Genomic DNA, 15046 nt, shown 5'->3' on the forward strand with positions numbered 1-15046 from the left:
GTTGGGTGCAGCGATGCTCCAGAGTGAGGGTGGTTGAGTGGGCATTCAACAAACAGAAGGCAACCCTGGGTCACGACCTGTAAGGCTCAGGGCTTAGGAGTGCTGCAACACCACTCCATGATGAACCTGGCTATTTTACTGTCCGACTGTCCACTTGTGTGAAATAGGCAAAATCCCCTTCTAATGCAAAAGCACCTCTTTCTGCTGTACAGCCTTTACCCTGTACAGAGGTAATAGCATTGATTCTGCTTGCCAGAGGTGCTTGACAAGGCAATTGTCAGGCTAAAGGATTTGGCTGTTGCCTTTGAAGACAAACTTCTCAAGAGACCTGTCCACTTTGCCCCCCCCCCCCCCTCTAGGTTGCACCCATCAAAAGGCATGCCCAGAAGCTTCGCCTGGACATCAGGTGGAAAGCCCAAGGTCCTCATCCACGAATGTCTCAACACCATCCCAGTGCCCGTGGCTCACACCACACAAGCAGCAATCTTGAGGGCCGTCTGCATGCTGCCTCCTTGCCGTCAAACACCAAGGCATTAAAGCCCTCTGCCTCATCTCCTCAGCAGGCAAGTTCTCTGCCCCACCAAAAACAGCACTCCAAAGCCCAAACAAGCATTTTAACAGGGCACAATACAGATTAACGGCCCTTAGGGCAAGGCTGCATGCAGAAAACGCCTTCATCCCAAGGTGTCTAACCTTTTGCTCTCCCAATCATGGGGCTATTGTATTGTATTGTTTATTTATATAGGCCTATACACAGGCAAGTGTTTCAAAGCACTCAAGGAGGGTGGGAACATGGGGGGTGGGGGGACAACAGTCGCTCAGAGCCCTTGACATTCTGAGACGATATATTACTAGTTACTCACCGTAGTGAATAATGTACTCTAAGTCCATTGTCCACTTTCCTCCATACTGTATGGGAGTCCATTGCTAGGGACGGGAGACAGAACCTTTTTCACCACAAAAAAACTTCTTCCCCTTTAAATTTAGAGGCGCGCTGGGGCACGACCCTGGGAGCATATGCTCCCTTGACTCCGCCCACAGGCGCCACTCCTCAGTCCCCATTGACGCGTTGACAATATTTAACATTGCCTAATGACACCAGTATTATTAGGGGGGAAGTTGGTGGGACATATGGAGGAAAGGGGACTATGGACTAAGTACGCTAGTGACTACGGTGAATAACTAGTAATTACTCTTACGCCCCGTCCCCTTTCCTTCATACTGTATGGGCGATTACAACTTAATGTATCCCCAGGGTGGAGAGGAGACCCTCCTTAGGTAAACAGATTCCTTAGAACCGCCTGTCCGAAAGCCGCATCTGACTTAGAGGCGGCGCCCAAACAGTAGTGCTTACAGAAAGGCAAAGGGGTGGGCCAGGTGGCCGCCCTGCTGATGACTTGCCACGGGACATGTCGCTGGAATGCAATGGCCGTGGCCTTGGCTCTGACAGGGTGGGTGTGCATGTGAGCTGGAAGTGGCTTGTGCTGCCCCTCGTAGGCCTCCTTGATGGCCGAAACCATTCACCTTGCTATAGAGGCCTTTAAAGCCTGATAACCAGGCTTTGACACCCCAAAGGTGACAGACAGGGCGTCCGACATGCGGAAGACCTTGGTCCTGTCCAGACAGAATTTCCGAATGCGTCTGACATCCAGACAGTGCAAGATGCTCTGAGCCTCATCCTTCGCGTCAGTGAAAAACGTAGGTAAGACTAGCTCATCGTCTAGATGGAAAGCAGTGGCTACCTTGGGTAGGAACGCAGGGTGCGTTCTCAGGACCACCTTATCCTTGTGAAAGGTAGTATATTCTGATGTGACTAGTGCCTGGATCTCGCTGACCCTGCGAGCAGAGGTGAGCCCACCAACAGAGCTGTCTTAATGGTGACCAGCCTGATTTCCACGGATGCCATAGGCTCGAACAGGGTGTGGTTTTTTGATGGGCAGGTAGAGCCTGGCGAGGCCCGCCAAATGTTGCTTGACCACCAGGTTGGAAGAGGAGAAGACCTCTTCTTCCGAATTTCTGTAGGCCCCTCTGGCTGCCAAACAGGTGCATGTGTCCACATGCACTCCTGAGTGAGCAAGGTGTGCTGAAAGTGATAGTACATCATCCAAAGTGCACGTAAGGGGGTTAATCTCTTTAGAGCCCGCCCAATGACAAAACCTAGTCCATTTACTCTTGTACTGGCTCCTAGTAGCCTTGCTCCGGGGCGCCCTGAATGATTTCCAGGTTAGCCTTAGACAGGCTCAGATGCTTCAGCGTGACCTGCTCAGGAACCACAGGGCAAGGGTTAATTTGTGTGGAGCGGGGTGTATGACCCTGCCCACCTGCTGCGCCAGAAGGTTAGCTGGGCCCATGTGAATTGGTGGCCTGTCCGATAGGCTGAGAAGTTCGGAGAACCACAGTCTGGCTGGCCACCATGGAACTATCCGAATGATGCTGAGGTGAGAAGATTCCTTTATCTTGCAGATCACCCTGTGGACCAGAGGCGTGGGAGGGAAGGCATACGCTGTCATGCTGTTCCACTGTATCTGGAATGCGTCACCCAGGGTGCCGGGGCCCTGACCCTGCCAGGAAGCAAACTGCTGGCGCTTCTTGTTGTCACATAAGGCAAAATGATCCACTTGAGGATGTCCCCATTTGTTGAAGATCTCCAGCAGCACCTGGTTGTTCAATTGCCACTCGTAATTTTCCGCTCCCAGTCTGCTGAGCCTGTCCGCCTCCAGGATGGACTCCCCTAGAAGGTGGATGGCCCTGTGGTAGATGTTGTTCTCCAAGGCCCATTCCCACATGCTGATGGCTAGACTGCATAGTGGAGGGGACCTGGTACCCCCCTGCTTGTTGACATAGTATGTGCTGGTGGAATTGTCAGTCTGTATGAGGACAATCTTGCCACCAATAAGCGAAAGGAATGCTTTGAGAGTTAGCCGGATGGCTTTCAGCTCCAGCCAGTTGATATGAGACTCCTGCTCCTGCCGGGTCCAGACTCCATGGACACTGGTTGTCCAGAGTGGCTCCCCAGCCTTCCAGGGAGGAATCCAAGGTGATGGTGGCCTCCGGGGCCGGCTGCCAGAAAGGATTGCCTCTGAGCAGGGTGCAGTCCTTGGACGACCATGTGAGTTCCAGAAGGAGGAATGCTGACTGGATCAGCTTGGGAGCCCTTCTCCTGGTTCCATGAGGCTGCAAAGTGCAGTTGTAATCTCCTCATCTTGAGTCTCGTTTGAGGTACGGCCAGTAGGACCGCTGCCATGATACCCAATAAGTGTTGGTACCAAAAGGCAGAGGTCACTGCTGAGGTAAGGAAGTGAGCAGGGGCCCGCTTGATGGCCGTGATCTTATCCTCCAAGGGAAAGACTCTCTTGGAACTTGTATCCTAGATGAGGCTCAGGAAGGTAAGGCTCTGCGCAGGTTGCAGCTGAGACTCCTTGAGGTTGATCGTGAACCCCAGGTCATGGAGTGTGGTCATAAGTGCATAAGAAGTATGGTGCACCGCTTCCGGGGTGTTAGGCAGAATCCAGTGCAGAGCCCTTAGGGACCACTACACACAATTAAGACTACAGGTGGCAATACAAGTTTTACCTTTGTTACAAGCCTGTACTACTGTGTTAAAGTGGTAGCAGTAGCGAGGCAGCCAGGCTTATCTCAAGAGTATATGAGCAGTAGCAGAGATTACACAAAGGGACCACCATTACTGTGACTCAAGCAAACACTGACTCAAGGTTGCAGGTGAAAAAATATAAGTACATTAATTTTTAAACCATTTGTTATAAACACGCACTTCTATCAATTTGAAAACCACACGTAAAATACACTACAACCAACCAATTCACTTTGTACAGTATAGCTCAAGGTAAGTATCCTGCGTTTTAATGGACCGGTGTTGCGAAACAAAAGACGTTACCGGGAATACACTTGCGATCACTTTTTGACAGTAATGACAGTTCGATCTTACTAAATAAACGCGTATCCGTGGCAAGAATTGTTACCGGGGCAAAAAACACTTAGCACCCGAGATACCCAGAGAGAGTTGGGGGCAAAAATCATTGACAATACTTTTGGCAAGGCAGACAGAATCAGAGAACACTCATGGACAGAAATTCAAGAGTCAATAGGCCGGAGCCAGTGTCAAGTGGAACGGGTTCCTGTTGTCCAGGATTACACAGTCGGACAGTTCACGATTCAACGTAGCCAGGAGTACTTAGATCTTGTCAACAGAGGAAGCAAAAGTTATAAGAAGGAGGGAAGACAAGGGCAAGCCTTGGAGATGAAGAAAAGGGATTCACCCTAGTTCCTCAAGCAGAACACAGTACCTTATTCAATGAAGAGGCTGGTGCCAACGGCAGATGTTCCTGGTGGTTTCCTGCAGACCCACGGCTCCTGGAGCTTCGGGGCGAAGGAGGCCGTCTGGAGGGGTCTGCACCACACAGGGATGAAGCCGGCAGCAGCGACGGTGAATAAAAGGTGCGCTCCTTAAAAACAGAAGAGGCTCTTCAGATGGCTATCTGGACCACTACACAGCTGTGTGCAGCGATTTCGACCAAGAAGAGGATCCTCTGGCTGTAGAAGGTGAGCTGGTTATCCCCGCCAGGCTCAAGGGAAGAAGACTCCGGACTGGATCTTCTCTGGTCGTCGAAGGGTAGATAGCTCAGGACTGCAGCAGGGCTTCACCGGGACGGGGTAGTTGCAGCAGCTGACTTCTTCTCCGCTTCTCTTCGGTTCCTTGTAGTTCCAGTGGCGACTCTGACTTGTAGCCCAAGAGACCTGCCTTATGCGAAAATCCCCCATTCACACAGTCTGGCTGTCAATCGCGCAGCAGGAGGATTGTCCAGCCCAGACAAAAACCTCAGCCAATCATGGCAAAGTGCGACTTGGGTTTCCTAGGATCCCCTGTGCAGGGGGGTGACTACACCCCTCCCTCACATTCAGCCCACCCAGACACCCAGGCGCCTAGAGGAGGGCTTCTTGGCAGAAGCCCGCCAAAAGACAGTGAACAAAGAAGGCAAACCTGGTTTGCTGCGCAAAGTAAAACACAAGAAGGACTTTAACAAAAAGAAATGGCGATTAAACCTGACTGGAGCCAAAAGAAAAAGTATTTGGTCAAGCGGGTTTAAGTTCCAGGCTAATATAATAGCCTAAAGCAATACCACGTTTATATAGTATAATCGCGGTAGAAAAGTTAGGGTAAATACCACTGCCACCAGCCAAGTCTACATGTTAAAAGAGCGAAACAATGCTCTAGGAGCTACAGATAAAAAGGCCTAAGTATTAACCTCTTCCAGTACTCCATGTAAAATCGGGTGTACTGGATCTGTGGTTAAATGACTAAGTAAAGTTAATGGCAACTTTACCGTTTTCTGGGGGACAGTGGTCAGTCCCAGAAATTGAGTTGGTGGGAAGTCTAAAAGACAACCCTGTGTCACTGCACTGAGGTTCTGTGTAACACAAAATAAGGGGGCTACTGAAGTGGTGTACTCCAGAGTCCACAATCACAAAAAGCAGATGAAACGCACATGGCAAAACATGGGTAAGAGTGGGGGAAAAGCTCACACTCTTACCAAGTGAAAAAAATAGCTCCGGAAAATCCAGCAAAGCTGCTGGGGGACTCACTAGGAAAGGGAAATTAGCCATTGAGTGAGAATTCTCCCCAACACGGAGTTCCCTCCCTGACTAGCCATTTGTCCAGGTACGGGTAGACGTGGTGGCCCCGAGTAGGGCTGCCACTGCATTCATGAGCCTGGTAAATACAGTGTGGGCTAAATTGAGGCCAAAGGGTAGCACCTTGTATTGGAAATGGCAGCCCATGATCCTGAAGCGTAGAAAGGAGTGATGCAGCTGCCAAATCGGGACGTGTAGATAAGCGTCCTTCAGATCCCGGTAGCACATCCAGTCTCCCCTGTCCAGTTTCTCCGCAATGAGTGCTAGCGTAACCATCTTGAATTTTTGAAGAGGGAGGGAGAGGTTGAGGGTGGAGAGGTCCAACACAACTCTCAGGCCAGCCTGGTGGTTCTTCTGTATGGTGAAAATCCTGGAATAGAAGCCCAATCCACCACTGTATGGGCGTGCCTCGCGAGGGACGGGAGACAGAACCTTTTTCACCAGAAAAAACCTTCTTCCCCTTTAAATGTAAAGGCACGCAGGGGCGCGGCACTGGGAGCATGTGTTCACCTGACTCCGCCCCCCAGTGCCACTCCTTAGTCCCCATTGACGCATCGACAATATTTAACATTGCCTAATGACTCCAGTATTGGGGGGAGGATGGTGGGACGCATGGAGGAAAAGGGACTATGAACTAAGAGTATGTTAGTCACTACGGTGAGTAACTATTAATTACTCTTACGTCCCGTCCCCTTTCCTCCATACTGTATGGGCGATTACAACTGAATGTAGCCACAGGGTGGAGAGGAGATCCTCCCTAAGAAAACAAGTTCCTTAGAACCGCCTGTCTGAAGGCCGTGTCTGACCTAGAGGCGGCATCACAACAGTAGTAGTTACAGAAAGCCGAAGGGGAGGCAAGGCGGCCACCTCACTGATAACCTGCCATGGGACATGCTGTTGGAATGCGATGGCCGTGGCCTTGGCTCCGACAGCATGGGCATGCATGTTTGCTGGCATTGGCTTGTGCTGCCTCTCATAGGACTCTCTGATGGCAGACACCCGCCACCTTGCTATGGAGGCCTTGGAAGCCTTAAAACCGGCCCTTGACCCACCAAAAGTGACAAACAAGGTGTCCGACTTGCGGAAGTCCTTGGTAGTGTCCAGATAGTATTTCAGAGCGTGTCTGACGAGCAGACAGTGCAACACTTTCTGAGGCACATCCTTGGGGCTGGCGGATAAAGCGGGTAAGACTATCTTCTCGTTCAGATGTAAGGAGGAGGCTAACTTGGGCAGGAAGGCAGGGTGTATGCACAGGACACCCTTGTCCTTGTGAAAGGTGGTGTAGGGGTCCCCAGCAACACTGCCCATAAGTAGTGCTGCAGTAGTAAAACACAGATGCCTTTAAGAGCTATGGAGCAGACAGACTCCACAGTAGAGGTAAACTACAAAGAATAGAGTTCCCAAAGACAGAGCCCATGAGAATGAATGAGTGGAAAAAAGGCTCCACTCATCCAGGATTAAAATAAAAAAGGACCAGAAGTCCAACAAAAAGTGCTGGGGGTCTCACTGGGAGAGGGGATGAAGTACAATAATGATAAACCTTCCCAACAAGGTCCAGAAAGTTTGAGGAGAGGGAGTTCACAATGAAGTAGCAAAGTATTGAAAATTAGATCCTGCATGATATGTATTTACATAACAAAAGGTAGGTTAGTGTCACAATGCCTTGCAAAGCTGAAGTGCCAGCAAAGTACTGGCAGTATGCAGAGATACATGCATGCTGTTGCTATGTATATCTGTGATTCACCTCTTCACCCAGACTGCAACGATGTGTCCAGGATGTCAGTTATCTGAAATATTGGGAGATGGTAGTGTGGTGCTTTCGAGCAAATTAACACCCAATATTTAGCATGTCAAAACTTAATGACATGCACCACCTAATATTAATCTGCTGTAATTCCATGGGAGACTGCTGATATGCAGCTTTCTATGTTTACACGATACAGATGCATTGGCTTTATGAAACAAATTAATGTGGGACAAGCACAACACCAATATGTGGCCTATCAGATCTCGAAAAAGGCAAACATTGCATAGCGGCAGATATTCCTAGAGGTGATGACAACTAATGCAACACTTACCTCTGGTCCTATTTTGTACATGTGAGGACTGAAACATGATCTGGAAAGAACACTGCTACAAGACCCCAAGAGGTTTCCTCTTCTTTTGAGACCATTTGCTACTAGTATACAGAACCCATTGCTGCAATGTCACATACTGATACTTTTAGGCAGCTCTATACGCTTTAAAAGCCTTATAAACCACTAATAAATAGATAATCTGACATCAGGTTTAGTCACATGGAAATAAAAGGCCAGTTGATTATGAAATGAGGCTATCAGTGTATTTCACTTAAGCCATCTCACAGTACATGAACCAGAAAGTGGGTATCTTTTTTATTACTGCAGACTTAGATTAGCTTTTTAATGGCATGCACGTAGTGATAGAAGTGCGTTTACACATGGCAACAAATGAGCCATTCATATTCCATGATAAATCAAAACGTTTTAGGACATATTTTGTGACATAACAAGAAGACATCAATAGGACATAATTGTGGTGCAGAACATTTGAGATACATGGGGAATTCAACACCAGCTAATTCATGTTAATCGAAGAACATGCCTTTTTTTTGCACTACTTTGAAAAATAACCTTTTAAAAGCAACCATTTTCTGAAAGCAAAGTTAATGCAGGATGGCTAAAACCAAGTTGAGCTAAAACAAAATGTCTTAGCTTACAACTAGTTTTATTGAAACACACTAAGTGACAGAAGCATGCAAGCAACAGCCAGAAACTAGGTGTGCTCAAAGCCTAAAGTGACAAGAAGGAACATGGATTCATGAGACTGGCCAGCTGCGCCCTACCTAACCACATTCACCACCACTTATATCAAATTCCAATTGGATAGATAATCAAATGTTCAACACGTCAAAGTAATAGTGTTTAATGAATAGACAATACATGTTTTAATCAGTTTGTGGACCTCCTAAGGGCAAGTCCTGATTCACTTTAAATTGCCTTCAATAGCCCGACAAACTTGATTGTAATATACTTGGTTAATTCCGTCTCTCTCTTTTTATGGCTTGAATGCCAATCTAAGGGATCTGTATTTGAGAAGCTTGTCGCATCAATATAGGGCGATTACCAAATGTTTTGTTGACAAGCAGCTGCAAAATCATGAACCAGGTATTTAGGCCTAAAACCCTGTTGGGTTTCTGCGGTGTCCCAACAAGGTACTAGGCCTAAACACCTGGTTAATGATTTTGCAGCTGCTTGTCAACAAATAATACCCTATATTGAAGAGACTGACTCAACCAAGTTGATTAGCATCAAGCTTGTGGAGCTATTGAAGGCAATTAAGAGTGAATCAGGACTTGCCCGAGTAAGACCAGAAATTGGTTGTAACACGTGTAGGCTGTTAATTAAACACTATTATTTTCAAGTGTTGAACATATTTGATTATCTATCCAACTGGACTTTTGAGTTAAGCAATGAGGAGTGTGGTTAGGAAGGGGCGCAGGTGGCCAGTCTCATGAATCCATTTTCCTAAGGTTATCGACAAAATTCACAGAAAAGTACATTATTTGTTCAAGCTCACCAAAGTAATCTGAACCTCTCCTCCTGTTGCATACACATCACCTTCATGATCCCCATGAAGCAGAAATTGCACAATGCTCCCATGAAATAGGGGTGCAGTTTTGATCGATTTCACCTGTAGGCAAAAGTGAACAGAGAAAATGTAAAATGTGTACTGTTCAAATGTTTAACCAACTATGCAAATGAAAAGTGCAAAACCTCTGGTGGTCTGACACAAGACTGCACTATGTTGATAGTCTGCAGTGTGTACTAGGTATGTATTTCCCCTCTGCATAATAATCCTGGCTTATTCCCTGTGGTACTGCCAGTTCCAATTACAGGCTCATAGTCGGGATGCGCTTTTGGTAAAAGGAGAAACCCCATTGAATTTTTCACATAGGTACAGATTTTTCCATTGCTGAAGTGTCTGTTTCCTAGTCCAAAGTAACCATAACAGTATTCCAAACAGCGCACAGGAGGTGGACAGCATAGATGTGTGAGCTGCTTTGAAATAACAGATTGCCAAGTACATGTTTATTTTAAAACGGGCAGCCAACCAGTAGAAGGATCCAAAAGGTCAATGCTTACAAAACGATATATTGTAGCTACACAGCCAATTCCTTACCTGAGAAATACTAATAAAAATGCCATGGGGCTCTGATGGACTGAGCATGGCACACACTGGCAGATGTGACCCTCTTCATTGCAAAGTAAAATACAATAAATTGCTTAAAAATATGTTTTTATTTCCATAGTTCTAACGTCCAAAAGATTATGGATTCCAAAAAGAGAAGCACAAAGTAGTAATGGTGGAGAGGTTTTCCAATGAAGACTTTGTCAATGGCAGGCAAGGTTTAAGTTACTTACCTGTAACTATTGTTCTCCAGCATGGGTCTGGCATGGGTTCACATGCTCATGGATATTGCCCATTGTCAGGCTGGGAATACGCGGTAAAAGAAAAAACATTCGCTTTAAGACTATATTTCTCCTATAAACCAATCACTGTCCTATGGGTCATACTGACCCCATCCAATGACACTCCTCTCCCTTAGCTCTACCCCTGGTGGCCATCTTCAGATTTGGTAAGCACATAAAGTGGCAGTATGAACCAAGAAGAACCAGGTAATTAACTTAAAACTTCTCCAGCATCGGGTCTCCCATGAATTTACGTGCTCATGAACAAGGACTACGCAGCAGTACATATACACAACAACGTGAGGTGGCAAGACTCAACAGAAGCAATAAAACTCACCTGTGGAACAGTTTCACCTCAAACAAATAGGTTGCGTAGCACCGTTTGGCCAACTCGGGACTCCTCTCTGGAATCCATGTCGACGCAGTAGCACCTTATGAAGGTGTGCATGGTCCACCATGCAGCAGCCCTGCAGATGTCGAGCAGGGGCACACCAGAGAGAAATGCCATCGTTGCTGCGATGGCTTTGGTGGAGTCGGCTCTCTGCCGGCCTGGCAGCAGCATGCTAGCCAGTCGATGACTGTCCATAATGCAGTCAGAGAGTTGCCTGGAAATGGAAGCCTTCGACAAGGCCTTTCCTTGATTTACCGTTCCAAAGTTGACGAACAACTGAAAAGTCTTCCAAAAATTCTTCATTCGTGCCACATAAAACTTCAAGGCACAAGGAACATCCAGCGAATGCAAGGTCCTTTCCGCTGGCGATGACTGATTCGGAAAGACGACAGGCAACACCAAAGGTTTGTTGAGGTGGAATTCCAACGGTACCTGTGGCATAAAGGTTGGGTGTGTACGCAGTACCACCTTTGAAGAATGGAAAGACAAGTAAGGTTGCTTGCAAGACAGGCCCTGAATCTCCACGACCCGCCTGGCCGAGGTGACAGCCACGAGGAAAGCAGTCCTTCACGAGAGAAACATGAGCAGGGCATGATGCATAGGTTCGAAGGGCGCGCCCATGAGCTTAGTTAGCACAACATCGAGCTCCCAAGCCGGGGTAGGGGTGTTCACTGGTGGGAAAGTCCTGAAAAGTCCTTTGAGGAACTCCTTGACGAGCCTGTTGGACCACAGCGAAGGTCTGCTCTGGGACCTGGTGTAACTGGATATGGCAGCGAGCTGCACCTTGATGAGAGGTGGGAGCCAGTCCCGCTTTGGCCAGGGAAAGCCAGTAAGGTAGAAGTTGAGGAGCCGTAACAAGCAGAGGGGTAATCTTGCGAGTCCTGCACCACACAGAGAAACGTTTGCATTTATGTCCATAGCACTTCAACGTCGACGATGCTCTGGCCCTAGAGAGGATATCATTACATTCTGTGGGTAAAGCATAACTTCACAACTTTAGGTCTGCAGAAGCCGGTTTAGAAACTATGGGCCTCATCACGAGTTGGGCGGTATTACCGCCGGGCTATTAGCATTACCGCCAACCCCCCCGGCGCTATTCGCACCAGATCATGGGTTTGGCGGAACGGCAAGTCCCCATTCCCCATTGGGCCCAATGGGGAATGTTCGGCGGTAATAGCGCTGAAAAATCAGCAAAATCGCAGCAGATTTGCCCCCAGCTCACAGCTGGGGGCAAATTCTACCAAACCCTTGATTTGGCAGACCCTTAAATGCGGCGTTAATAGCGTTACTGCCACATTTAAGGGTTACCGCCAAACTCGTGATGAAGCAGTATGGGTCGTGATGCTGAATCGCCCCGCCTTCTCTGGGGAGAAGGTCCGGGGGACAATGGCAGCCGGATGGACGCGCCACTGACAGACGTAAGTCTGGATACCAGATTTGCCTCAACCATGTTGGAGCGACGAGAATTATCCTGCAATGGCACTGTCCGGGTGCATTTGTATTGTATTTGTATCTATTATGTTTATATAGCGCTTTACTCCAAAACGCTGTACATTTTAACAACTGGATGCATATAACATTATAACAGTTGAAGCAATTTACAATTATGAATCAGACCAACAAAACATTAAGTGGAGCAATTAAACTGAAAGGGAAGTGGGAGAGAAGTGCAGTAGAACTGAGAGGGAAGAGGGAAGGGTGAGGAGGAGACAGAGGAGGGAAACGGAAGGGGCGTCTAAGGGCAAGAATGGGGTGGGTGGGGGGGATGATCATGGGGAAAAGACAAAAGAAGGAGGGGAGCAAGGGGCAAGGTTTCATGGCGGGGGATGAAGGAGAGATTTAAGGGAGGTGCGGAAGGAGGTGAAGGTAAGTATCAAGCGGATTGAGAGAGGTAAGGAGATCCAGTGCAGGGGGGCTAGGAGCTGGAAGGATAGGAAACGGGAGGGGCACAAGGGGATGGAGGAACAGTGAGAAGGAAGTGGTCAGCTGAACGAAGGCAGCGGGGGGTTGGGGGGAGTGTAGAAAGAGGAGGGAGGAGAGATAGGGGGGAGCAAGACCATGGAGAGATTTAAAGACTAAGCACAGGAAATGAAATTTAAGTTGAGAGTGAAAGGAAAGCCAGCCAAGGGAAGAAAGGGAAGCAGAAATTGAGTCACAGGAGGTAAGGAGACAGAGGGTACGGACGGCAGAATGGTAGACAGATTTGAGGGGGGGGCGAGATGAGAAGAAGGTAGTCCAAAGAGTAAGGAGGAGCAGCAGAAGAGGCGAGAGAAGATAAGGGAGGAGATTAAAAGTTTAGTGCCATGGAAAGTAAGAGGGGCAGAGTTTGCGAATATTAAAGAGGTGGTAGCGACAGGCACGAGAGGCGAGAGAAATATGATGGGAAAAGGAGAGGGAGGAGTCAAAGTGAATGCACGTAAGAGGAGTGGAAACGGCGGGAAGGCATACAGGAACCGTCTCCGCCACGGGAAGAAGAATGCATCTTCCCCATGCTCCTTGGTGGCGGGAACCTGCTAGCGAACCTTTGACACTGTGGGCCTCATAACGAGTTGGGCTGTATCCCGGCTGTAATACAGCCCGACTGTAATAGCCCTAGCACCGACCGGTCCGGCGGTATTACTGCTGGATCACGGGTTGGGTGTTAACGATAAATCTGCATTCCCCATTGGGTCTATTGGATTCAATGGGGCATTTTCGGCGCTAATATTGCAGGCTAATACAGCTGGTGGTAATACAGCCGTAAACAGGGGATTTTCACCTCCAGAAAAAGGCTGGAGGTAAAACAGCCCATTTAGTGCCCAACTCGTGATAGGGCCAACCCTTAAATGCAGCGGCAATACAGTTACCACCAAATTTAAAGGCTACCGCTCACCTCGTGATGAGGCACTTTGTGCTTGCCGCCGTCGCGAAGAGGTCGATCTGGGGCTGGCCCCATTTGCCGAACAGAAAATCCCCCTCGTCCTTGCAAAGTTACCACTCCTGGTAGGAACGCAGTTCCCGGCTTAGGGAGTCCGCAATGGTGTTCGACGCCTGCTAGGTGAAATAGAACGAGGAACATGCCTTGACGAACGGCCCAGCACCACAGGTCCTGGGCCTCCTTGGAAAGCTCTGGTGAGCGGGTCCCCCCCTTACATCCGGATGCAAAACATGGTAGTGGTGTTGTCTGTAACGATCCTCACCACCTTGCCTTTCAACGACAGGAGCTAAGACTTGAGGGCCCAGAATACGACACGAAGTTCCAAGGGGTTGATGTGTAGGTACTTCTCCTCCGGTTGCTAGAGGCCTCTGGTGTGCAAATGTCCAGTGTGGGCTCCCCATTCCTCTAGAGAGGCATCCGTGGTGACCATCTCCTGGTAAGGAGGAACCTGAAAAAGAGCTCCCTAGACAAGATGTGGCCATAGGCCCCCCACTGAATTGCCCAACGGAACTCCTCGTTGAGTGAGATCTTGTCCACAAAGTTCCCAGACACATGCATCAACCTCGCATCCAGGAACTCCTGGAGAGGCGTCATGTGAAGTCTGCGGAGCCGAACGAGGCTGATGCAGGAGGACATCATGCCCAGCAGTGACTTGATGGACCGAACTGTTGCCATTTGCACGGATGACAAGCGCTGTACTCTGCCCTGTATTGCTCTCACCCTATCTTTCAAGGGTGATGCTAAACACATCACTTTGTTGAGTCGGGCACCTAGAAACAGCCTGTTCGGAGATGGCGTCAAGCAAGACTTTGGATAGTTTATGGAGAACCCCGACTTCGTCTGCAAATGTGCGGTCTTCGATGTGTGTTTGCCCGCCAGATCGCGCGAACAGGAATGCACCAGCCAGTCATTCAGGTAGGGGTATATGTGGATGACTTGTAGACGAAGATGTGCCGCCACCGGGGCCAGGCACTTCGTAAACACCCTTGGGCTGATTTCACGCCGAAAGGCAGAGCCTTGAACTGGTAATACTGACCTTGAACTATGAACCGTATGAACTTGCAGAGTTTCTTGTGAATGGGGATGTGGAAGTAGGCATCCCCTAGATCCAACATCAGAAAATCTCCTTGCTGCAGCTGGCCGAGCACATGTTGCAACGTGACCATCCGAAACTTTGGGACTTCAAGAACTTATTGAGACGGTGAAGATCTAGGATCGGCCTCCATCCCCTGTCATCTTTCGAACCAGAAAGTATCTGGAGAATACTCCGGAACCCCAGAGATGCTGGGGGCGGGTTCTATTTGCCCCCCTTCTGTAACATGAGAAACAAAGAAAGGACTGCTACCACTGTTGGTACTTAATTGATTATTGACTTTAACCTAGTTGTATCAACATACTGTCACAAAATATGTGTTTCATTTGTTTTTATACCTACAATGTATGATGAAAACAACTCAAATATAGTAAATGAGCAAAAACTTTTAATGTTACTCAGTGGAAAACAAACAAAACTGGTACAATTAAAACCTACTATTGAGTAAAAACAACAGTTTGATAAGAGGGTGGTGTTGAAGAAAGAAAAGGACCCAGTGAAAATAT

General features: G+C 48.2%; 1 protein-coding gene across 2 annotated transcripts in view; it reads right to left on the reverse strand.

Moving 5' to 3' along the window:
* SMCHD1 (structural maintenance of chromosomes flexible hinge domain containing 1) overlaps positions 1-15046 on the reverse strand; it is a 3133956-nt gene that overhangs the window by 2371099 nt on the left and 747811 nt on the right. For both annotated transcript variants that reach the window (XM_069620859.1, XM_069620860.1), the window contains exon 14: positions 9247-9360. In XM_069620859.1, coding sequence (XP_069476960.1) covers positions 9247-9360 — 114 coding nt within the window. The remainder of the gene's footprint in view (positions 1-9246; positions 9361-15046) is intronic.

This window comes from Ambystoma mexicanum, chromosome 5q (genome assembly GCF_040938575.1).
Source record: "Ambystoma mexicanum isolate Mex_15411 chromosome 5q, UKY_AmexF1_1, whole genome shotgun sequence".
NCBI classification, from domain to species: domain Eukaryota; kingdom Metazoa; phylum Chordata; class Amphibia; order Caudata; family Ambystomatidae; genus Ambystoma; species Ambystoma mexicanum.